At 40.4% G+C, this 26,211-nt stretch overlaps 1 protein-coding gene across 2 annotated transcripts in view; it reads left to right on the top strand.

Moving 5' to 3' along the window:
* The window catches only part of EMB3142 (nuclear pore complex protein (DUF3414)), a 154,755-nt gene that overhangs the window by 84,437 nt on the left and 44,107 nt on the right, over window positions 1–26,211 (top strand). For both annotated transcript variants that reach the window (XM_077354708.1, XM_077354707.1), the window contains 3 exons: window positions 12,037–12,201; window positions 25,724–25,894; window positions 25,975–26,100. In XM_077354708.1, the coding sequence (XP_077210823.1) occupies window positions 12,037–12,201; window positions 25,724–25,894; window positions 25,975–26,100 (462 nt within the window). The remainder of the gene's footprint in view (window positions 1–12,036; window positions 12,202–25,723; window positions 25,895–25,974; window positions 26,101–26,211) is intronic.

Genomic DNA, 26,211 nt, shown 5'->3' with positions numbered 1-26,211 from the left:
GCATGGAAAAATTTAGTGTTTTTATCTCCTTCCTTCAGTCATTTAATTCGAGATTTCTGCCTCCAAGAGATTTCCTCGTGTAGAAGAAAAGTGTGATGTTCTTGATTTAGTTTACCCAATTCTTCCCACTCCTCTTCTCCGCCCAAACTACACTCGTCTAGAGCATGTAATTCTTCCATTCTATTCTCCAGAACTAATTTTCTGTTTAAAATCTGTTTTTTTTCTTCTCCCACCCACACTTTAACTTTCTGCTTCACAAATTTAAGCTTCTTCCCTATTGTCACAACCACTGGTCCTGCCACTTGATAAGATGACCACCATTCTCCCAACCTATCCGCCATCTGAGGATAATTCAACCAGGCAATTTCAAATCTAAAAGGGGTCGGGCCCCAAGATTCGAGCCTTGGATCAAGCAAAAGAGGGGAATGATCTGAAACTGAGTGAATCATAACCTTTTGGAGGACATCCGGTACCATGGCCATCCACTCCACACATATTAGAAACCTATCGAGTCTGCTTCGATGTTCTCCTCGTGACCAAGTAAAAGCTGAGCCCGTTAAAGGAAGATCAATCAGTCCGTTATCCGCAATGAAATTTGCAAAAGATCTCATACATTGATTAATACGATTGCATCCCACTTTCTCTCCTAGAGACTATCTCATTAAAGTCACCCCCAATGCACCATGGATAGGAACATAAACCTCTGATTCTCCCCAATTCTGACAAAAAAGCCTCTTTTTTTGCCCTTTGGACCGGCCCATAAGCACCAGTAAAGAGCCACAAAGATTCATCCTCTAGCCTCCTAAGAGCCACTGAAATGGAAAATGATCCTTTCCACATGTCGTTACTTTGCCAACACACAGCATCCCAAGCTACAAGAATTCCGCCAGACGCCCCCAAGGATGAAACAAAAGAAAAGTCCCAATCTGCCTTCACCCCACAACTCCTAATTCTTTCTCTAGAAATATCTTCCAATTTTGTTTCTTGAATACATATTAAGTCTGGCTTTGAACTGCTAATTAAATCTTTTAACTGAATTTTCTTTCCCTGAGACCCCATACCATTTGAATTCCACGAAATTATCTTCATGAAGAAATAAATTTTATGAGTGAACCTCCCCTGTTTACTCCTTTCTTTCTCTCCTTCTGAACTGATGATGAATTGTCGCCGGAAAAACCCCCTTCATAATTTATACCGGATTTCAAACGTTTCAACTCTCTTGCCTATTTTTTTCTCTGATCTTCAACCTTATTAGCCGAAATCCGAGCTTTCAAGTCTCTGAGCTCAGCTTCCCTTATTTGCGCCTTGAAATCTTCCATAGTCCCAGGGGACCTTACTCCCAAAATCTGGCATACATCTACTGTATGATTGACAACCAAATCCACCCCTCCTTCCAAACAAAAATTCCTTGCATCTGAGGAGTAGATAAAGTCATCCTGCTTTGGTACAAAATCCCTCGAAACAATGTTCGAAAAGGGTTCCGAAAAATCCTTGAGCTCTGGTGACTTATTAGAAGACTGCAACAATCTTCTACCTTGTAGCCAACAATCTTTTTTTTTGTATACTGTCAACAAGAGGAAGAGAGGAATGCTATTGTATACCCTATGGAAGTGTATATATCCACACTCCCCAACGTCTATCCATTTAAACCACTGGAACGTTTGCAAAAAGTCATAAAGCAATATTAAGGGACAAATAAATTCTATAAAGAGTTAAAAACACAAAACGTATATGGAGAGATTTGCTATTACAAAAAATTATAAAATAATAAAAGCATTAAATTCAAAGCACTAGCATTTGAAATTTAATTCACACAAAAGCCAAAAATACTTAAAGCTTTTAAAAGAATATAAAATTCCAACAATCCTCCACATGAATCAAAATTCAAATAAAAAAATATGGGCAACTTTAAAATATCATGCAATAGGTGAAGGTGTATTGTGGACTTGAACCTCCACTTAGTGTTTATATATTCAAGTCGATAAAAGTTCCAAGTGAACTACGTCTTGAACTAAGAACCTTGAATCATAGACTTTCATATATTACACACACGATACCGACAATGTAACCATGTTCTATCGGGGTAGCACATTTCGGCCATGCGCTGATCATGTTTCATGAGCGCTCTAGAGAACAAGCCTTAATTCTCATAGGAAGCAGCCCCACTCCCACACTCATATAGGTGAGTTCATCAAGGGTACCTGTAACAACGCACCCCGCTTATAAATAGCTATAGACCCATTCAGAGCAAAGGTCTTCCTCCATATCGTTACAGTTAGCACTATTTTCATCTTAGGGATAGGCCAAGAGAAGTCTTTCATTCTCTTGAAATTTAAGTATAGTGCTTTCACCGATCACTCGAATAACTTGTTTTTCCCATTGAACCTAGTTCTTGGGATCTCCAGCCAAATAGGTTGGGTTGCCGTTATTGGTGATTCTATTTGACAGGCTTTAGCCCCATCTCTCTTGATGTTTCCGCCACTACCTTTTTAGCTAATCCTTTCGTCAGTGGATCTGCCAAGTTTCTCTCAGACTTTATAAAGTCAATTGTAATTACCCCATCAAAAAGAAATTGCCTCACATTATTGTGTCTGGATTTACCATTATATGTTCTGCTCTTAGCCCTTGCTATTGTAGCTTGGCTATCACAATGAATAGAAATAGCTGGAATTGGCTTGCACCACAGAGGAATATTTGCTAACTGATTCCTAAGCCACTCCGCTTCTTCTCCTGCTTTATCTAAAGCAATAAATTCAGATTCCATGGTGGAATGTGCTCTACAGATCTGTTTGGTAGATTTCCAAGCGACAACACCACTGCCCAAAGTGAAAATATATCCACTTGTGGATTTTGTTTCTTCAGAATCTGAAATCCAGTTTGCATTGTAGTATCCTTCTAATACAGCGGGATAACCACCATAGTGGAGTCCAAACTCCATTGTGCCTTTCAAATATCTTAAATTCTGATAAGTGCATCCCAGTGTTCTTGACTAGGGTTACTCGTATATCTACTTAACCTACCAACTGCGTAAGCTATATCTGGTCTAGTGCAATTCATTAGATACATTAAACTGGCTATAATTCTGGAGTATTCTAATTGGGATATACTTTTTCCTTTATTTTTCTTAAGTTTTGAACTAGGATCATATGGTACACTCAAGGGAGTACTATCAAATTTGTTAGATTTTCTAAGGATCTTTTCAACATAATGAGATTGTGTCAAAATAATCCCTTCTGAGTTTCTATTTATCTTAATCCCTAAGATTACATTTGCCAATCCAAGATCTTTCATGTCAAAGTTCTTTAACAAAAGATTCTTAGTGTCAGTTCTAGCATCTAGACTCTTACCGATGATTAACATATCATCGACATAAAGGCAGATCAAAACTCTAGAATTACCTTCAAATTTACTATATACACATTTATCAGAAGCATTTATGGTAAAACCATTTGATAACACTATTTTATCAAATTTCTCATGCCATTGTTTTTGCGCTTGTTTTAAACCATAAATGGATTTTATAAGTTTATACACTTTATGTTCTTGACCAGGGACAACAAATCCCTTAAGCTGTTCCATGTAAATTTCTTCTTCTAATTCTCCGTTTAGGAAAGCAGTTTTAACATCCATTTGATGGATTTCTAAGTTATAGATAGCCATTATAGCTATCAACATTCTTATTATAGTAATCCTAGTTACATGAGAATAGGTGTAAAAAAAGTGTACCCCTTCTTTCTGTTTAAAACCTTTTGCTACTAATCTAGCCTTAAATTTTTCTGTTGATCCATTGGTTCTAAGTTTTTTTTTAAATATCCATTTGGAACCTATTGGTTTGCACCTAGGAGGTAAGTCTGTTAACTCCCATGTGTTATTTGACATAATGGATTGAATTTCACTGTTTATAGCTTCTTTCCAGAAGTTTGCATCCATAGAAGACATAGCTTCCTTAAAAGTAGATGGCTCATCTTCTATCAAGAAGGTATAAAAGTCAGATCCAAAGTCAGTAGCTTTCTTTGCTCTTAGACTTCTTCTATTTTCTACCTCTAGGTTATTTTCTTCTCTAACTCTTTTTCTTCCTTTCGGTTCTTGGTTTTCCATGTGAGGAATACCAGGACTACTAGATGCAACTTCTGTTTGAGGTATTAGAGTTTGGCTCACACTAGTTTATTTAAGATGAAACACATCCTCAAAAAATTCTGCATTTATGGACGCTAATATAGTGTTTACATCTATGGAGTTATGATCAGATTTCACCACTAGAAATCTATAAGCTGCATTGTTTTGTGCATATCCTATGAACACACAATCCACTGTTTTAGATCCTAACTTTGTTTTCTTAGGGGGACGTAAGCTCACTTTAGCTAAACACCCCCACACTTTAAGGTATTTAAGACTTGGTTTTCTACCTTTCCATAACTCGAATGGAGTTCTATTTTCATCCTTATAGTGTATTTTGTTTAGTATATAACAAGCTGACAATAAGGCTTCCCCCCACATGTTGAGCGATAGCCCTGAACTAGTTAACATGGCATTTACCATGTCAATTAGAGTTCTATTTTTTCTTTCTGCAACTCCATTTTGTTGTGGAGAATAAGGTGCCGTCACCTCATGAATAATTCCATATTTTCTACAATATTCAGAAAATTCATTTGAGGTATATTCACCACCTCGATCTGATGTAAGTATTTTAATCCTTTTGTCTAATTGATTTTCTACTTCAGTTTTATAGGTTATAAATTTTTTTAAAGCTTCATCTTTAGTTTTAAGAAGATATACCATTGCAAATTTTGATTTATCATCGATGAAGGTTATAAAGTATTTATTTCCTCCTTTAGTAATAATATTTTTTTAGGTCGCAAACATCACTATGTACTAGTCCTAGAATTTCTGAATTTCTTTCTATTGATTTAAATGGCTTTTTGCTAAACTTTGATTGAATACATATTTGACAATTTGGTTTTTGTTCAATGGAAACATTTGGAATCATACCTAAGTTCATCATCCTTTTGATAGATTGGGAGTTTACATGTCCTAATCTACCATGCCACATATCATAAGATCAACAATATAAGCAGAAAATTCAGAAACTTTATTGATTTCATTCATGGATACATTGAGCTTGAATAAACCCCCACAAGCATAACCCTTTCCAAGTGCTTGTTCAACAAGTAGCTAGAAATTAAGTTTTTCCTGACTTATGAAACATAGAGAACTTGGTGTAGTGTGAGAACCTTGCCGGAAGCTATGTCACAAATATCCTTCTCGGAAATTTCTCTGCAAGGGAAAATCTCGGGATATATTAAATTTTTTTATTTTTTTCGGGTTTATATCGGCAAAAAAATGACCTGGGGTGCCCTATACTCCGCATCCTGTATTTGCCATAGCCCTATACTCCGCCTCTGCACTTGACCTGGAAACCACATCTTGTTTATTGCTCTTCCATGACATTAGGTTGCCTCCAATGAAGGTACAATATCCAGTCGTAGATCTCCTGTCAGTAGGAGACCCTGCCCAATTTGCATCAGAATATCGCTCTATTCCATTGAGACTATGCTTCCTGAAGAATAGTCCTTTACCAGGAGCTTTCTTCAGGTATCTCACAATCTGGGTAGCTGCCAACCAATTAGATGTCTGTGGCGTGCTCCTATACTGGCTGACTACTCTAGCTGCGAAGGATATATCTGGACGAGTCACAATGAGATATATAAGTTTTTCTACTAAACGTCTGTATCTGCCAGGATCCTCTAACCACTCTCCTTGGTCAGGTGACAGCTTGATGTTTGGATCCATGGGTGTCTCAGCAGGTTTGGCCCCCAGAAGGCCCGTCTGCTTCAATATATCTAATGCATACTTCCTTTGTGATAGAGATAAACCCTTGCGTGAGTAGGAAACCTCTATCCCAAGGAAATCCCCTAGTCTATGTATGCGTGCACTGTCACTCCTAGTGATGATAATATCATCTACATAAACCACTAGGAAAATCTGACCATCCTTGAGTGCGAACTGAATACTGAATGGTTGACAACACACAGTCTCATACCGAACTGTACCACCGCCTCACTGAACTTTCGAAACCAAGCACGAAGAGACTACTTGAGACCATAAAGAGCTTTCCTCAAGCGACAAACTGAGTGCCTCAACTCCCCCCGAGCAACATACCCAGGAGGTTGCTCCATGTAGTCCTCTTCCTGCAGATCACCATAGCAAGAAGGCATTCTTAACATCCAACTGAAATAGTGGCCGGACATATTAACCGCACTCAATATCAGGACCCTGACTGATGGAATTTTGGCCACAGGTGAGAAAGTATCTGTGTAGTCAATGCCATAGGTCTGAGTATAGCCCTTCGCAACCAACTGGGCCTTGAGCCCTTCCACTGTCCCATCCAGAAGGTATTTCACTGTAAATACCCATTTACAACCCACTGACTGAGCACGTGGAGGAAGAGAGTACAACTACCAAGTGTGATTAGATTGAAGGGCACCCATCTCTGCATCCATTGCCGCTCTCCACGCAGGGTGACGTAACGTGTCTGCAACTGATCGTGGAATCGAAACAAAAGAGAGAAAGGAACGCTAATCATGAGATAAACTAGCATAAGAAACAACACCAGAGATCGAATGAGTACCACAACGAGAGCGAGTACGTGATGAGACACGGGGCTTCATTAGGTACACTCTCAGGGACAATAACTGCAAGATTGGACGTGGGTCCAGCTGGCTGTGGAAGAGGCGGAGTGGATGAGGTGTCATCCACACGTGTTGGCTCGGATGGGGTCTCATCGGCTCATGAGGAAAAATAGTTTGTCGTGGGCCACGAGAGTATGTCTTCTAGGTGGTGAGTAGGAAATAAGCGGAGACAGAGCTGGCAACGGCAGTGGTATTGGAGGAGTAGGATGAGGAAACATTTGACAGAGCTGAGGACTATAGTCTTAGAAGAACGAAGCGGGTGCTGGGGTGGAAGTGGAAGCTGGCGTGAGAAAGCGTGGTGGTAAAAAAGAGTAAGGTTGGGAGCGCCGTGGGAGCGTTAATGTAATATTTTCTTTAGATATTTTTCAAAATTCAAGTACATCAAAACATAGTAATTTCTAACCATATTCACATCTTTCAAATTTTAAGTACATCAAAAGGTAGTAATTTCTAACCGTCTTCATTTTTGTGCCTCTTTCCATGTGCCTTCTTAAGATTCATTTGTGTTTGCTCCAATGAAGTACCTTGAAGAGTTTAAGGAGTTTGATACAAGGAAGTTTGTGATGGTGTAATAGGAGCATGTTGGGAGCGCCATGAGAGCGGTTCCTGTCGTAAGGAGCGCCAAATCGCTTTTCTGACATGAGAGCGACACCCATGAGGAAGGTTCTAGCTTCTAAGACTATAACAACGGTATCCCTTCTGAAACCCGGAATAACCAAGGAACACACATTTGATAGCACGTGGACTTATTTTATCAAGTCCAGGAGATAGATCCTGAACAAAACAAACGCAACCAAAAACTCTAGGCAGTAGAGGATAGGGGTTTCTTGAGGGATTCAAGACTGAGAAAGGTGAATGGTTGTTCAAAATCGACAGAGGCGGTTTGCCAAAAAATAGGAATTAAGAACAGCTTCAGCCCAATGTGATTTGGGAGCACTCATCTAAAAGAGAAGCGTACGTGGCATGTCAACAAGGTACCTAAGCTTTCTCTCATCAACCCCATATTGCTAAGAGGTATGGGCACAAGAAGATTCGTGAATGATACCCTTACTCGATAAGAACTCCTGAAATCCATTAGATACTGAAAAGTATACTCCTACATTGTCAGTTCACAAATATTTAATAGAGCAAGAATATTTATTAAAAATTTCAGCATAAAAGGAACGGAAAATATTAACGACTTCTGAATGATCTTTTATTAGATATAACCATGACATTCTTGAATAATTGTCCACAAACACAATGAAATACCGATAACCAAAAACAGATAGAGAGATGGAGTTCTATAGGGACCTCAAACATCAAAGTGAACAAGCTCGAACGGACTAGAGTCACTAGACACATGATTCACAGAGCGTGATGGAAAGGAAACAAGAGGGTGTTTTCCATACTGTCACGACTCACAAGAAAAAGGACTAACTGGACTCGATATAAGAGACGAATGCCGCAACCGTTCAGCAGGATGGTGGCTCAAGTGATAGTGCGACATGAAGGAATCAATCATAGTACCTTATGCAGTGTAGGGAGATACACGATCAAAATAGTAGAGCCTGTCCACCTTATGGCCCAAACCAATCCTCCTCCCTGTCGTTAGATCCTTAAAAACACAGTAAGAGGGAAAGAAGGTTACATAACAATTAAGAGAACGGGTGAGCTGACTATCAGATAAAAAATTGCATGGGAAACTTGGTACACACAAAACAGAACTATGGGACATATCAGGAGTGAGAGGTGTGTCCCCTACATCAGATATAGGACACATCATCCCATTTGCTAAAGTGACAGAAGCAGCAGACAAAGAGGGTGACTGAAAAGAACTGAAAAAGCTATGGTTACCGGTCATATGGTGAGAGGCTCCAGAGTTAATGAGCCAGGAACCCGACTGACTAAGGGAGTAGGATGGATGGGTACCTTCTTTCGCTAGAGTTGCAGTTGCCTGTTTCCCTTTGTTATGTAGGCATAACAAATTCTTGTACTCAGCCCAGGAAACTACCAGTGTATCGGAAGCATCAGGCAGAGATGGAACAATTGCGTAGCTCTCTGTGGATTTCCTGGAAATGTGATGAGCTGTTCTCAGTGGCCATAGCTTAGGAGGCAGATCATAACAAAAGTCAGTAGAATGACCCTCCATACCACAATGCGTACAATACTGGGAACTACGGCCATCAGTACCGCGACCTCCCTCCACTGAATCTCAACCAAAGCAAAGACCATAACCTCAGCGATCAGAGCCGCGACCACCGCGAGTACCACGACCATAAAGAGAATGAGGAGCTAGAGCAGATCGCTCAACATAGGAGTCACTAGGTAGATCAATATGCATGGGACGCTGAACACGAGAGAAAGCATCATCAGAGGATCGTAAGGTGCCAAGGCCCACTATCTGTCGGCGAAGGAAGAAACTCTCTTCGTAGACCATCAAAAAACTGAACAACATGTAACTCTGCTTTATGTTTCGCCAGCACCGCAGGATCAATGGAGGATAGGAGGTAAGAGTCCAGCTGCTCACATAAGCTAACGAACTCAAAGTAGGTTTTTGAAACAGATCGGTCGCTCCTTTCAAGCTGAGGAGGTTGGAATAGACATCACTAATCCTCGTGAGATTGTTTGTACCTGAGTAGAGGGTTTCTGTGCGTAGGCAGACATCCCGAGATGTGTCGAGAAATAACATATGACTAGCAATCTTCAGCTCCATACTATGGCACAAAATTGACTAAAGAAGGGTGTCCTCCTGGTGCCACTTGGCATAGGAGTCATCCTTAGGGGATTGTCGATCCTTGGTAATATAATGTAACTTTCCTTGCGCTCTGAGATATAGCTGACATATCGACTCCACGTTGGGTAGTTAGATCCATCAAGCCTGATGGATGTCATGGGTGTCGCAGGGAATGGCTTAGATGAGGAGCCGAAAACAGTAGAGGGAGCAGACGAAGTCAGCGTGAACACCCACACTAAAGATCATTACCAAGGAAGGATCAATTACAACTAGAAACACCAACACGACAAGGATCCACTAACAAGTTAACAAACAACGAATATCCACCAATTAACCACCAACAACATCAACCAAATCAACACATCAACTAAATGGGCAATCAACAACCACAACACAAATAACCTTCCACCAACAGCACTAACTCCACTATCAACACCACCACCACCACAACAACAACAACCACATCAATAGAAATCTCAACCACTATTTGTGCCAAACAACCACATCGACCAAACAACTTCCACCAAATCGCCGCCAACACTATGAAAAACAAATCACCAACAAGACAACTTAGATACACCACGAGGTCACAAACCAAAAGCTCAACAAAAGATGTCAGACACATCAACAAGCGGCTCCGGGACGAAAAGAGTCGATACCACAACTAAATTGCACTACCATGAGGATGAAATCACCAATCAATGACCCATAGCCAATATTAGGATGAAAAAGGAGAGTATGAGGGGGTCGAGAACATGATTAGGAGAGGATAGAAAATGATAAAGTGGGGATTAGGGACTAATTTGAGAGGTTTAGGATGTTCGGGTTAGTGTTTAAATGGAAAAGATCGAAAAAGATGGGTTTGGAAGGGGAAGCAATTGTTGTTGAGGGGTGCGGCTAGAGTTTGGTAGGGTGTGATTAGGGTTTGATAGGATACAACAAGGGTTTAGATGGTGCGAAATCAAAGGAGGCTGGGTTTTTGGGTTATGTGCACATGGAAGGATTGGTTTTGGGTTATGCGCACAAAGGAAAGTGGGTTTTGGGTTATGCGCATAGTATTTTAGGGTTTTATGTTATGCGCACAAAGTAAACTGGATTTTGGGTTATGCGTACAAAGTAAAAAAGGGACTTAGGTTAAGGCGCATACTATTTTTGGATTTTGAGGATTTGATTTAGGTCACTTCTAGTAGTGGTGGTTATGGGTTTGGGTATTTGGGTTTTGGATGGGTACAATTAGGGTTAGGGTTAGGGTTAGGGTTGTGAAGGTGTAGCAATTGTATCTTAAGGTGAAGGCACTGTTGTATGTTAGGGTTAGCGTTGTGAGTAAATTCTTGATCTTCTACCTGAAGAACTGATACCATGTTACATGCGTGAATAGAGATGAGAGATATGAGAAGAGAAAGGAGGAGAACAGAAAGGAGGAGAAGAGAAGATGTAGAAATCGGTGAAGGCACTGTTGTATGTCTCTCACACGAAAATATAGATATTTGTGTGTGCGTGTGCACGCGCGCGCGGGTGTGCTACATAAAAGGATAGAAGTAACTCCACTTGGAGGGTATATTACACGATAGTTCTCCACAAAAGAATCAAGCCACAGGATCCACACACTGAGTTTTACGTGGTTTGGACAATCTTCTTACATCCACGAGTGAGATCACGGTCTTCCACTATGGTAAAGCAATAGGCAAGGTTTATAATGGGATTCACCTGAAATGCGCAAACCGTAACCCTTTCCCTTGTCTACTCAGCCAAGGCCGTACAAAACAAGAAAGAGACACTCAGTTTCTCATCAATATGACATATGTCACACCACTCGCTTCAAACATTTTTTATTTTAACTGTCCCAACCCTTATGAACTCACAAGAGAATCTATCACCTAATGACACAACACCTGCCCTTCTGTCTTGGAACAAATCAAAATAATAACACCTCAAGCAAATGTGAACTGAACAACAACAATCTAATAATCATTCCTCGGCATGAGATAAAGTGAAGTGTTTCCTTAATCACCATCAGCCCTCTTCTTGGCCCGGTGAGGACAATTCTGCTTCATATGAGCATATTCCTTGCAACGATAACATTGCACTCCCTTTTCGCTGACCATGGATCTTGGCCTGTATTTACTTGATCCTTTTTTATCCTACATTAGACGATCTTCATCTTTGATTTCCTCGATATTCCTTGCAGCAATATTTTTCTTTGAACAGATGCGAATTTGCTAAATTGGAAATAAAGGTTCAAAGAGAAAGCAAGGCCTGGAAATCTAAAAGAACTTCATGAAGAACCACCCTAGGCTGACTTAATAAGCCCATGAAGAACAATTGATTCACCTTTTGAAATGATTTTAAGCTGGGACTGATGAAAAATCTACGATTACAAGCCTCTCTTTTTATGATTTTTGAAATCTGGGATAAATAATTAACTTTTAATTAATAAAAATAATTCTAACCTGTGTCACCGATATAATTACATGTATTCTCCCTATACTAATTTATCGTTACAACACTATAGTAATTTTTTTCATCTTTTAAACATGATTATCTTTTGTTTTCTTTTTCTTTCTTCAATTTTCTTTATGTATATATATATGTATGTATCTATGTCTATAGATTTAAATTTGAAATCTTCAGGCAACAAAGGATGCACGTCAAGGTAGTGAAGCTGGAAAGGCAATGGCACTTTATGTTTTGGATGCAATTATTAGTATTGATCAAGACAGATTTTTCTTGGGTCAACTTCAAAGTAGAGGTTTCTTAAGGTTCTGCTTTATGAGCATCAGCAACTTCTCTTATCAGGTGTATTTTTTTTCTAGAATAAAGCCATTTGTTTCCCATTCTTCCAATAATCTAGCTCATTTTCTGTCATACGTTTTCTTTTACTTATGAACATTGATTTAAATCTTTCTCTTGTTGAGGCTTTAGAGTGCGTAAACTGCCAATTTGACACTTATTTCTTTCTGAATGTGTGTTATGGCTAAATTTTGTCCATCGTGTGCTTTCTGACTGTCCTATGATGCTATTGTATTGTTTCATGTGTCTGGGTATTCATGTGCATACAATTACTTAGTCTATATTTGCATGCATACGTTCATGCTGCATCCTTACATATGCAGATTTATCTACTATTCAAGGTTTGCTTCTTGAATAATAAATTCCTTAATGTGCTCACTTAATTGCTTGTATTTTTTATTCGATTTGTTACGAGTATAACACACTGTAATAGAAGCAATGATCAATTGTACGGTAATAAATTCCGTAATGTGCTCACTTAACTTAATTGCTTGTATTTTTCCTTTCGATCTGTTACGAGTAAAGCTGACTGGAATAGAAGCAATTACTACAAATTGTAAGGTTCACAGTTATGTTCTCTTTTTTTTTTCTTTTATAATTTTTTACTTGTGAACACAACATAGATTAAAAACTTGGTCTCTTGTTGAGGGTTCATTCACTTCATTGATGAATAAGCTGCCTATTTTTTTGGTTTACAACTGTGTGACGTGGCTGATTGTGCTCCATTTTTCGCTTTAATATGGTTCTTGTATACCACCATCGAATTCTTTCATGCATTTTGACATCCACACCAATGTTACCAGGGTCACAATCCCTTCGCCCCCCCCCCCCCCCCCCCCCCCCCCTAGGTCTGGTTCGCATGACCCCTAATGCATTACGTTTGCGATCCAGACTTACGGATTAAGTCGTTTCAACCAAGGTTGCTGGAATCATCAGTGTTTCCTACGTAAATGAAAAGGATGCTAGAGTCTTCAATATTTCTTACTCAAGAGAGTAGAATTTCTCCGGCATTGTATGAAAATTTCCAGAAAAATATTAGTTGAGAGAGAATGAAGTTTTAGAGTGAGTTGAAGTTGAGAGAGAAGGGGTTCAGTGTCTAAAATAGGGTTGAGTATGCATTATATTCCATCGTACCACATACCGGCCTAATCATCATACCTGATACCCATTCACATACTGCGTAGCGGAATGAACCACTTTCCAGATAACTTTGGTCCATACATACATTGTGCATGCTTACATATGCATATTTACCTATTATCAGATAATTAGTTGCCATAACCTTGACAGAATACTATCTTTATTTCTTTTTGATATCTTTTTTTTTTCGAAATGGCAATATATTGAAAAGAGAACCGAGATGGTCCTCAAGGAGCACAAAGGAATACAAAGGGATACAAAGAAAACAATAAAACAAACATCTCACGGAGGAAGATAGTCAAACCACTCCAACCCCACTCTATGAACCCCTGATCTAGCAAGGGAGTCAGCTTCACCATTTGCTGACCTCCTAACATGCTTAAATACAATAGACGAATCCGAGATAAGATCAGAGATTTCCTCAAAGTAGCTAAGAAATCTCCATGGTGGAACCACTCTCCCCGAGAGCCAACTAATAACATTGGAGGAATCACCTTCCACTATCACTCTTATCATAAATCTCTCTATTCAGATGCTTTATCCCATGATATGCCGCTCTGACTTCCGCTTCAAAAGAATCACTTCTACCAATTGGACCCGAAAAAGCCCAATAAACCAATCCTAGTAAGTCTCTACAAAGACCTTCTACCCCAGCTGGACCCGGGTTGTCCAAGCTGGATCCGTCGAAATTGATCTTAAAAAAGCCTTCAAGAGGGGCTTCCCATTTCTGAGCAATCTTTTCTCTTCTAACACCTTCAAAACAAACAATGCGCCACCCCTCCCAAAGATCAAAGGCTGAAACAAATCTGAATATCGGGAGACTTTTTGCCCAAAATATAGCCAGGGCGATAATTTTGATGGAGAGCCAGGAAGAGGACTTAGCCACTCCTCCAAAGACTCTCGAATTTCTTTCTTTCCAAATAACTCACCACATAGCTAAAACGCAAAACTTCCATAGCACCTTCCCTTTCTTTTTCCAAGGAACAAAATCCCAACCCTTCAATAACTCAGAAACTGAATTTGGGAAAACCCAATTAATATCAAACCTTGTCAGAATGAGCCCCCAAATCTCTTTCTCTACCTTCCAATGAATAAGAAGATGATCGATAGATTCCCCATCTTCCAAATAAAGAATGCAATGATCAACAAGCCACATACCCCTCCTTAGGAATTCAATAGTCTGAATCCTCTCAGAACACACAGCCTAGCTGAAGAACGTAACCGAAGGAGGACAGTGGAACTTCCAAACACCAGCTGATAGAGGGGTCCCTAAAGTGGGCACCAACCGAAAGTAGAAAGATTTCACGGAAAACAACCCTGAGGGGTCCCAAATATAAATTCTTTTGTCAACCCCACTTCTTTTGATATAGCAGCCCTCAATTGAAAGAACTGAGAAATAGAAAGTAACTCTCTGTCAAAGAAATTCATCCTAAAAATTGGCTTCCAAATCACCTTATGTTCGATCCTCTCAGAACAATCACTCACCAATGATTCCTTGTTCAGCGCCCACCAAAAGCAAATTAGGGAATAGAACCGCCAAAGGTTCTGCGGAACGCCAAGCATCCAACCAAAACCTTATGCGATCCCCTGAATAAACTTTAACCGAACACCCGTCTCAAAGCTTTGCCTAAACCTAATAATATTCCGTCATATAGTCCCTCCTTTCTTACTATATATATCATCCGAACCCCAATTCCCATGCAAGAACCCGTACTTACTCCGAATCACTTTTACCCACAAAGATGATTGCTCCACTCCAAAGCGCCAAAGCCACTTACCCAAAAGAGCACGATTAAACTCTTTCAATCTGCGAATCCCCAAACCACCATTCTTAATTGGAATACAAACCTTATCCCATTTCACTGAAGGAATACCATTGTTATTATTTGAGCCTCCCCACAAAAATCTTCTTTGGATTTGTTCAATTCTCAAAACCACACTTGACCGGGCAGTTAAACAGAGATAAGAAATACACAGGAATATTAGCCAACACCGCCTTGACCAAAGTCAATCTCCCTCCCTTAGAAACAAGATTTCTTTTCCAAGTTTCTAGTCTTCCTCCAATTCTTTCTACAATAGGAGTCCATAAATCTTAATCATATCAGGAGCACATAATAAGAGAGTATCGTCTACAAATTGAAGAAGTGAGACTTCCACCCTATCTCTTCCAATGATGAAACCCTCAAACAGCCCCCTACTACTTCCTTTTAGCATCAATCTACTAAGAGTTTCCGCAATAATAACAAAGAGAAACGGAGAAAGAGGATCCCCTTGCCTTAAACCCCTGGAAGACTTGAAAAAGCCTTTTGGAGACCCATTAACCAGGATGGAAAACCAAGCCGAAGAGATGCATTTCCTCATCTATCCTCTCCATCGATTACCGAAGCCCATTCTCCCAAGAAGGAAATCTAGACAATCCCAATCCACTCTGTCGTAGGCTTTCTCCATATCTAGCTTACACAACACACCTCCTGCCCCACTTCTCGAATACGATTCAATAGTTTCATTCGCTATAAGGGAACAATCCAAGATTTGCCTCTTACTAATGAAGGCACTCTGACTATCAGATATAATATAAGGGAGCACCATTTTAAGCCGATCAGCTAACACCTTAGCTAACAACTTATAAAGGCAACCCACCAAACTAATTGGGTGGTAATCAGACACCCTAGAAGCACCCTTGATCTTGGGAATTAGAGTTATAAAAGTAGCCCCCTGTACCCCTATCAAGAGACATACCATCGTAAAACTCCTTAAAGAATCTTAGAATATCACTTTTAACATACGACCAACAGGCTTGGAAGAAGGCTATACAGAACCTATCAGGACCCGGAGCTTTGTGTTTAGGTAAAGAGAATAAACCTTTCTCAATTTCCTCCTCCTCAAACGGATTTTCCAGTTTCGAATTTTCCTCCACATTCAAACAGTTGAAGTCCACCACTTCAGGGATAGGACGAGAGATACCTTCTGACGCATATAGCGAAGCATAAAATTCGACAATGGCAGAAGATATATCTTCCTTACTATTCACCAAGAGACCATTCACCGAGAGAGATTTGATCCTATTCGTCCTCCTTCTAGCACTTGCCATCGCATGAAAGTAAGCTGTGTTCTTATCTCCTTCCTCCAACCAGTTCACCCTTGACTTTTGCCGCCAAGAAATTTCCTCATGCATCAGCAACCCTTTATGTTCTTGTTTTACTTTTCCCAACTCCTCCCAATCCTCCTCTGAGCTAACCACCCTCCTCCAAGGCTATCAATGATTCAATTCCTTTAGTCTATTTTCCAACCAAGACTTTCTGCCATGAGACTGAAGCTTTTGGTCCTTAGACCATTCTCTTAGTTTATTCTTGACAAATTTAAGCTTGAGACCTATCACCACATCAGCAGGACCTTCCACCCTACACGAAGCCCAGAAATTTCCTAATCTGACCTCCATTTTTGGATAACTAAGCCAAGCAATATCAAATCTGAATGGGAGAGGGCCCCAAGATTCAAGTCTCAGATCAAGAAGAAGGGGACAATGATCCGACACCGAGTGCACCAGAGCTTTCTGAGGGCTATCAGGGACCATATCCAGCCACCCAGAACAAACAAGAAATCTATCAAGCCGACTCCGACTTTGACCTCTAGACCAAGTAAAAGAAGCATCGGCTAGAGGAAGATCAATTAATTCAAATTTGGCTATGAAATCAGCGTAAGCCTTAATATTTGAATTTGATCTCATACAACCCAGTTCTCCCCCACTTCTTTGACCTCATTGAAATCCCCCCTATACACCATGGAAAAGAGCATGAATCCCAGATCTGCCCGAATTCCTCCCCAAACAACCCTTTCTCCACTCTATGGACCGGCCCATAGACGCCGGAGAACAGCCACATGGAGTTGTCTTCCTCCTTTCTTAAAGTCACAGACAGAGAAAACCTGCCTCTCCATTCATTCTGCTTACTCCAAACATTCTCATTCCACATTACTACAATCGCCCCAGAAGCACCAGAGGAACCCACAAAAGAAAAATCCCATTCCGCATGAACCCCCAAACTTTTAATATCGTTTCTATTTAAAGACTTCATCTTTGTTTCTTGCAAACAGATAAGATCAGGTTTCAATTTTTTAACCAACTCCTTGACTTGAATTCTCTTCTCCTGATGCCTCAGGGCATTGATATTCCAAGAAATAATCTTCATAACAAACCTAAATTTGCAGAAGACCTCCCCTTCCTACCACTAGGCTTCCTCCCATTCTTCTCAATAGGACCTCCTTCCACTGCCACTTCGCCTCCATAATTGATATCCATCTTCAATTTCTGCAATTCTCAAACCTTCTTTTTTGAAGATTCCGCAGATCCCTTACTCAAAATCTCCTTATCCGCCTAGTCTCTTAACTCAGCTGACTTGATTTCAGCTAGGTAGTGCTCTTCAGGCCCAGCATAGACTAGACCCAACTCCTTACTAACCCCCAAAGTGTGATTCACAAAAACATCGTTATCAATCTGATTAGGAACCTCCCCAGAACTATCTCCAACCGAACCATCGGAAGCCACCAATCTAGGCTTCATGATGTCCTTCGAAGATACAGAAAGATCAATACCTTTACCCGACGTCGAATCTTCAAGAATTTGAGGAACTTCCAATTGAATGTGTTTCTGCTTCCTGGAGTTACTTTGAAGAAATCTCTTCGGGGAAAACGACCCAACCAATCCCTTAGCCGCAACTCCAGAGATTATCTTGAAACGGTACCTTCCTGCTGCAAGATCACTAAGAATATTATTAAAACTAAGATTTTCCACAGCAATTTTATGCAGCTCATCAAACCTAATTACCAGCTTTGGGCTCCCAGCCATCATATTCACCCAAAATACATCGCACACCATTAGCGCAACCTCCCTTGTACTGGATAAGATACTAATATGAAAAAGCTCCTGATTACACAGCACGCTTCCATCATTAACCGGATCCGCAGGCAATACTACTTCCCTTTGAGGTCTTCTCCCAGCATAACCAAACACCTCCTTCGAAGAATCCTCCACATCTTCTTCCGAATCGAAATCCAGATGACAATCCACATCAAACAGAGCCAATCTAGAAGAGCAGGCCTCCGTGCTACGACTTTTGGAATAAGAATCTAATCTTAGAGACTTTCCCACAGGTGAGAACGAAGAGCTAAAAAAGGACAAAGAACCACCTACCCCACCCTTGAAATAATCGAGACTAGAATCAAGGGGAGAAATGGAATTAGATTCGCTTGAATAGCACTCAGGGGAATCCGGGCCAAATGTTAATAATGCCATCGGGCCCAACACTATTGGGATGGGGCCCAATACTGCCACCATCTTTGAAGTGGGTCAAGGCCCAAAGCCCATCACCTACTACAGGGGACATAAAGCCCACATCCCAGGCCCCACTTATACTTATCACCTGACCCGCTCCCCGATGAGAATTAACTTAGAGCGAGGTTTCCTTTTGAATAGACCTTGGTGTAATAGAGTCGATAATATCAATGAAATTATTAATCGAACAAGTGGGGTCCACCATTTCTGAGTTAGCAGACCTACCTCCACAAACACTTCGCCACCTGTACGCTATTGGTGACAAACCATTTTGAATTTAAAAATCACCGCCATGTGTCCTGTTACTAATCTGCACCCCATGCAGCGCAGGATAGCAGCCCACACTAACGTGAGCCTCCTTTACCAACAGATTCACCGTTGCAACAGGAGATACCTCTCCGTCCGATCTCACCTCCACCTCCACTGGGCCCAGGCCTTCAAGGATAGAATCTTCCTCCGAAAAACTCCCCTCAGATTCATCTTCACTAACCGATTCCTCGCAATCCGAGAATTCCCCTTCTACATAAAATTTCCCCTTCTCTTCCTCCTTTCTCACCCTCACCCATCTGATTGCCCCATCTAAAGATGCTTGAATTGATAACTCCTTTCCTAGGACCCCTACGGGTGATATTAATAAATTTGTAGTAGAGTACCCCTTCCCAGCTTGACATGAGAGATCCAACTCCACAACTTTTCCAATTTTTGCACCTATTCTTCGAAAATTCTCTTCACACCATGCCTGAGGAGGCACACCCTCAATGTGCCACCAATGAACACTACCTTCCGAGCTGAATCTCTTGTCCCATAGTAAAAGCTCAATAAATGGAGAATTTATTGTAGTCTTCCAAGCATTCATGAGTTGGTTTCTATTAACTCCCATCTGGGGAGTAATCAATATCTCCAGCTCTGAAATCTTATACACAATAACTTCACAATGAACACCATTCTTACTTTTTAACCAATTTTCCATAGCCTTTAAATCTCCTGACCAACCTGGTTTAATTCTTTCCCAAATACCCAAATCAGCATTACTTATAGATTTTAGTGGGACCACTTCCATATTGAAAGCCACTCTTTCCGAAGTTTGCGGTTCCACTCTCCCTGATCTCAGACAAGATTGAACTTCTTCCTGGATTTCAACCACCGTGCTTTTCCTTTTCTGTTGAGGAGGGAAGTTAAAATCTAGGCTAGACCAGATCTTGTTACACTCCCAGCAAACCTTCCTTTTTTGAAAGTTTTTGAAACCACATCTACAACATCTCTAGTCACCAAAACCTCCTTCCAGGCGACGCTTCGAAACCCTTTCTATTCTTTTGGTTCTCTTATCCTTTGCCAAAACCCATTTGTTCTCAGTTGGAGTACTTTGGACAATAGTGCCTCCTCCTAATGGAACCAGATTAGCACCGGTAGCCACCCAGGGCAGAACCCATACTTCATCTCTATACCTGTCTATCGATATTCCAGAAACCCTACCAGCAACCAAACGCTTCATTTTAAAGCGGCCTCTCAGGCAGAACCAGACAACAACTCTCAGAAAGATGTGCAGGGTATATCTCAGGGATAACACTCCAGACTCCGATTCCGAAACTCCGATTCCGAAATGAGTGAAGACTCAGAAATAGAAGAGGAAAATTGACGAAGAATACGAAGAACCTTATCTACACGAGGTAGAAAACACGGGATCAGAAACAGAGACTTCAGAAACAGAAGAAGAAGAAGAGGAAGAAGAAGAAGAAGAGATGGGGAATCAACGGCCCGAAGAGATAGAAGACGAGACAGCAAGAGAATCATGACATACAACCACAAACCCAATTGGAACTCCCCAGAGAAGACTCCCCTCGCCGGAACCTACCAACTCTGAATCTCTCCGAGCAGCCTACCAGACTCTGGCAACTCGCCAATGGACAACTCCAACCTGTCGAGAAAGGAGTCCAAGTCCCTTGATTAATATAGAAGAAACTGATTAATGCGACTGATTAATATAGAAGAAAAGGGATGTACAAAGTGAGGAGGAAGATAAGTGATGATAGGAAATTGAATAATGAGATTATTATCCATCTTGTGGATTAGAAGGTTGCGATTTATGAACCTCACCCTTGTTGGTTAGCGGTTTTGGATTTTTGGGGAGGAGGACCATCTGCTTTGGAGTTATGTCAACACACAAAGTATGTAATTGATTTGTGGGGGTGGGGTGGGGGATGATCATCTAGGGATGACTCAACGTGCCCTGACTGTATAGTGCCTATTGGGATATTGGCGTGGAGAGGGTACAACTTTTGTGGCTGATTTGTTCGACAGAGTCTATGGGGCCTGCCCTTCTTATTAGTGTTTAAAAATGCGGATGTGTGATGCGGAACGCCGCCAAGAAAAATCCTCGTTGACTCGGCGCGGACACGGCCAAGAACGCGGCTGACACGGTTGACGCGGTCATAACTTGGGAGAGTGAAAGGAGTTTTTATTGACTCTGTAGGGCAAAACGCAGATGCGGTGCAACGCGGAATGTGGCCAAGGTAAACGGGAGTCGAATCGGGCGAGTGCTGAATCGAGTTAATGAGTTTTTAAACACTTCTTCTAATACATCGTGAAGTTGGTGCAAAATTCTCTATCATGCCTAACTTGCTTAAAATCTATTGTAGACAAGCTTTACAAACACCCTTGGTCGGCACATCTGCACCTACTCTCCCGCTTTAGCATAGGGTGTGCGAATTTGACCAACCTTCCACCTATGATTGGTAAAGTTCTTGGCCACCTCGATATTGTTTGTTCTATCGTGCTGAATTGTGTTATGTGCAATATTGGTTGCGGCCTTATTATCACAATACAAACTTACCGGTTCTCGAATTCCAACACCTAACTCATTCAACAATATCTTTAGCCATAATAGTTCACTCTCCATATGCCATAGATTTGTGCTCCACTTTTTCGTTAGATAAGGCCACTATTAAATGCTTTTTGCTCAAAGTTATCCTATTGCCCCCAACAAGGGAACATTAACCAGATGTTGACCTATGATCTATAATAGTGCATTAGCCATTCTGTATTAGTTATTGTAATGTTTTCTGTTTTCTTTTTTCTTTTCCTGTGTGTAGTTCGGGCCTAGTGGGGGGGGGGGCGGGAGGCTTCCTTTCGGTCCTTCCCCTTTTAATTTATATATCAGTTACCATTCAAAAAAAAAAAAAGCCATTCTGTATTAGTGTATCCCTCAACTCTTGTGTGCCTGTGGTTTTTAAATAATAAGCTTCTGCCCGATGAAGCGTTTTGGTACTTCCGCTGACTGGACTCACAAATAGTGCAATCAGTAGTAGGGGTTCGAATCCTCTATAATTTCAGACTGTGTTTTACGGCTGAGATATCTATATGCTGCCTCGAAACATGGAGTCCAATGTGAATGCATTCTACGTGTTATGAGCCTGATCCACTTAAGTATATGTCTACGTGCCCTTTTTATTAACTGTTTGTACCCTTTTTCCTATATTTTTCATGTTTTTAAAATTTTGTAATTAAATTTCTTTTATATTTGACATTTTAGAAAATTTGACCTAGATTTGTGTTTAGCTTATTCTTGTCTATTTTATTTTACTCTTTTTATTTGCGGGACTTGTTAGCACTTCTGTATTTATGTTAATCTTTTAGCTATTTTTATTGTTTATTTGATTATTTCTTTAATTTTTTTGAATGGCTATTTAGTGGACACGGACACGAGCATCGCGTGTTGACACGGACACGGAGTGTCAGACACAGCATAGTCCCTAAATTTAGAAACGGGGACACGGCTAAAATAGAAAGTACATATAATCATGATTTCTGGACACTGATTCGTGTGCCGAGTTTTGACACGGATACGAGGTATCTGACATGGCAACCCCTAAAAATCTAGAAATAGTGGCACACTCGTACATGTACATACATCTAAAGTTACTAGCACTTTTAGCAGTAGAAGAGTCTAAAGTGTCGACACCTGTGGACATAGGTGTCATGTCAGACACAACACGACACGTGTGCTAGCAATAAATTCGAAGTGTCGGCTAAATCATAGGTAGTTATGCTAATATTTTACTTATTTTATTGTTTATTTGATTATTTCCTTAGTTAAAATATTTGTTTGTAACTACTTATGTAGTTAGGTTAATTTTTTTACCGCTATTTAATATTTATTTGGTCATTTCTTTAGGTTTTGTTTTTTGAATGATCGTCTTTATGTAAAATAATTGCTTGTATCCTTTTAGTTTAGTAGTAATTTAAAAATAGTTGAACCAACTACCGAGGAATTAAGCTAATGAGTCATACCATGAAGCTTTGGGAGAGGGTAATTGAGCATAGAGTAAGAAAAGAGACTAAGGTGACAGAGAATCTGTTTTGCTTCATGCCCGGACAATCGACTATGGAAGTTATCTTCTTGATTAGGCGGTTAATGGAGAGATTTAGAGAAACTAAAAATGACCTTCATTTGGTTTTCATTGATTTGGAGAAAGCGTATGATAGGGTTCTCAGGAGTGTTATGTGGTGGGTCCTTGAAAGGAAAAAGTGCCTACTAAATATGTTGATATGATTAAGGATAGGTACGATGGAGCAGTAACCAGTGTCAGAACTACAGATGGAACGTCTATTGAGTTTCCAATTACAATAGGACTGCACCAAGGATCAACTCTAAGCCCTTATCTTTTTACTCTAGTTATGGATGAACTTACAGAGGGTATCCAGGACGACGTGCCGTGGTGTATGTTATTTGTAGATGACATAGTATTAATTGACGGAACCAAAACATGAGTTAATGCTAAGTTAGAGTTATGGAGAACTATTTTGGAATCCAAATGTTTTAGACTGAGCAGGACTAAGACAGAGTATATGGAGTGCAACTTTAGTAATGTAAGGAGGCGGGGTGAGGATGCAGTAAATATGAGTGGACATGAGGTACCTACGAGGGATTTCTTTCGCTATCTTAGTTCATTCCTACATAAAAAGGAGAGATTAAAGAAGATGTTAACCACAGAAGAAGAGCAGGTTGGTTGAAGTGGAAGGATGGTTCAGGAGTTCTGTGCAACTGTAAAATACGTACCAAGTTGAAGGGAAAGTTTTATAAGACAGTTGTAAGGCTAGCCGTGCTGTACGGCTCAGAATGTTGGGCCACCAAGAAGCAGCATGTGCATAAGATGAGTGTAGCAGAGATGTGCATACTTATGTGCGGCCACACATGGTTAGATCGAATTAAAAATGAAGACATCCGTAAAAAGGTCGGAGTGGTACCAATTGAGGAGAAGATGAGAGAGCACCGCTTAAGATGGTGTGGGCATATCCAACTTAGGCCTTTGGATGGTCCAGTGAGAAGAAGTGACTCGTGACAAGTTGATGGAGTAGAAAGAGGTAGGGGCAGATCGAAAACAACTTTGGTAGAAACACTGAGGAAAGACTTGAGGGCTAGGAACATAACAGAGAACATGACCTTGGGTAGGATAGAATGGAAGAAAATGATCCATGTAGACGAACCTAACTAGTGTCAGGATTAGACTTAGTCAATTTGAGCCTGGTAGATCCTTTCACCTTCTCCATGAGAATTTTCTAAAGGATTCATTAGCCGACCCCAACTAGTTTGGGAAAAAGGCTTAGTTGAGTTGAGTTAAAAAATAGTTAAAAGTAGCAACAAAACGAAAGTTTGAAAGTCAAGTTGCCAGACATGCGGTTAATATGCCTGCCGGCTTTTTTGTGACTGTTATAATAAATTAATTGCAGGGCTCCGATTAAGAATTTACAACACTAAGGCCTCATTTATGACTGTTTTTGGAACCCAATCACATCATACCAAAATGAATCCTCCAACTGATGAAATGCGGCAATGGAAGAAGAAAAATGCTCGTATAAAAACTCGATTATATACCCTGTAACACATGTCAAGATTTGGAATTATGTCAAAAACATATATTGACAGGCTAATCAGGCAAGACTTTTTTCGCGTAGCATTTGGTCTATCACAATATTACCAAGGGAGCAAGGATATTCAAGCTTTTTACACAGGCTTTATGAACTTGTGGACTGAACATGACGTGTTCTTTCAACAGGGTAGCACCACTAAAAAGTTTTTGCAACTCCAGAAGTGCAGCCGGCTCCTGTCATGCAATTTCGTATGTGGCTCTGCCCATGCAAAAATTATTATATCCGGTCCCCCTTCTCTAGATTGTTTGAGACAGAAACTTAGATATGTACTTAAGGTGATCTTCACAGAATACGGCATTCCTTGCTCAAGGTGACAAGGGACTACCCCTGTTAGCGGGATTTCAGCAAATTGCAATAGCCAATTTATATACTCCCAGTAATGGCGTATATAAAGAAAGCGAGCCTCGGCGCAACAGTAAGGTTGCTCCATTGTGACCTGGCGGTCACGGGTTCGAGTCATGGAAACAGCCTCTCTGCAAAGCAGGCGTAAGGCTGTGTACATCTAGCCCTCCCCAAACCCCACAATGGTGGGAACCTCGTGCATTGGGCCGCCCTTCCAGTAATGGTATATATAAATCATCTATGTTCCACAATATCTGCATGCAGTGTGGGTTCCTATTATGATTCCGTTTTCTTTGATTTCAGGGGTTTGCCCTGTTTTTCTGTCCGTACTACGAGCATTGTGAAATGCATGCGTTTTAGCACTATTTTCTAACACTTCAGAACTAAGCTCTACTTGCATGTTGTTGCCTTAGGATCCTCAAAGTTCAAACATGTGGGAGCATGTAATGACACTTATGAAATGAATCCCATGATGAAGTCTCAACTTGTGAACATGCTTTCCCTGCTTTTCATTTAAATATCCAATTTTTTGTATTATTAATGAATTTTCCTACGTATGGTTGGTGCTGAGTGGATAATTTTTAACAGCTTGTTATTCTAGGCTCTCCTTTATATTTTGATGCTGGTTAGGTTAAATTACCTGTTAGAGCATAAGTCTCTCAAATAACCGTCAGAAATTCTTCTTTTATATGCTAATATTGTTTGGATGCTCATTTCTTATTTGGTATGTATCTTTGCTTCATATGCCATAAATATAAATTAAATTTTTTAAAAATTCATTTTCGATAGGATAGCTGGCACTCATTGGATTCTTTGCAACGATTGTGTACTCTTGAGGCTGAACTTGCTTTGCTGTTAAGAATTGGTCACAACTACGGGAAGATTGGTGCCCAAGTTCTGTTTTCGATGGGTGCTTTAGAACATCTGGCTTCTTTCAGGATGGCCTGTTTGCCGATGAAGGTAGTTTTTATTCTGACATTTATTGATTTAGATTTCATTTATTTCTTTGATTTGGTTTAATTTATAGGAGTCTTTATCAGGTAAACGCTGATGCTCTGGTTCGCAAAGACTTGAATGTAGAGAATAAGCAACGACAAATATTGCCTCCAATTTTAAGATTGGTTTCTTGCTTGATGTCATTGGTGGATACTTCAGACTTCTTAGAGGTGGTTTCTCTCTTTCAGTATATCCCCCTTCAATTTTGCAGTAATATTATTTCTTGTACTTGTTCAGTTGTCCCTGCATTTACCATCTTAGAACATGTTCATACTTGACTT

This window comes from Tasmannia lanceolata, unplaced genomic scaffold (assembly GCF_043159265.1).
Source record: "Tasmannia lanceolata isolate RefF3 unplaced genomic scaffold, GAP_Taslan_0.1 ptg000015l, whole genome shotgun sequence".
NCBI classification, from domain to species: domain Eukaryota; kingdom Viridiplantae; phylum Streptophyta; class Magnoliopsida; order Canellales; family Winteraceae; genus Tasmannia; species Tasmannia lanceolata.
The sequence above is the reverse complement of the archived record's forward strand: the minus strand, read 5'-3'. Positions and strand labels throughout refer to the sequence as shown.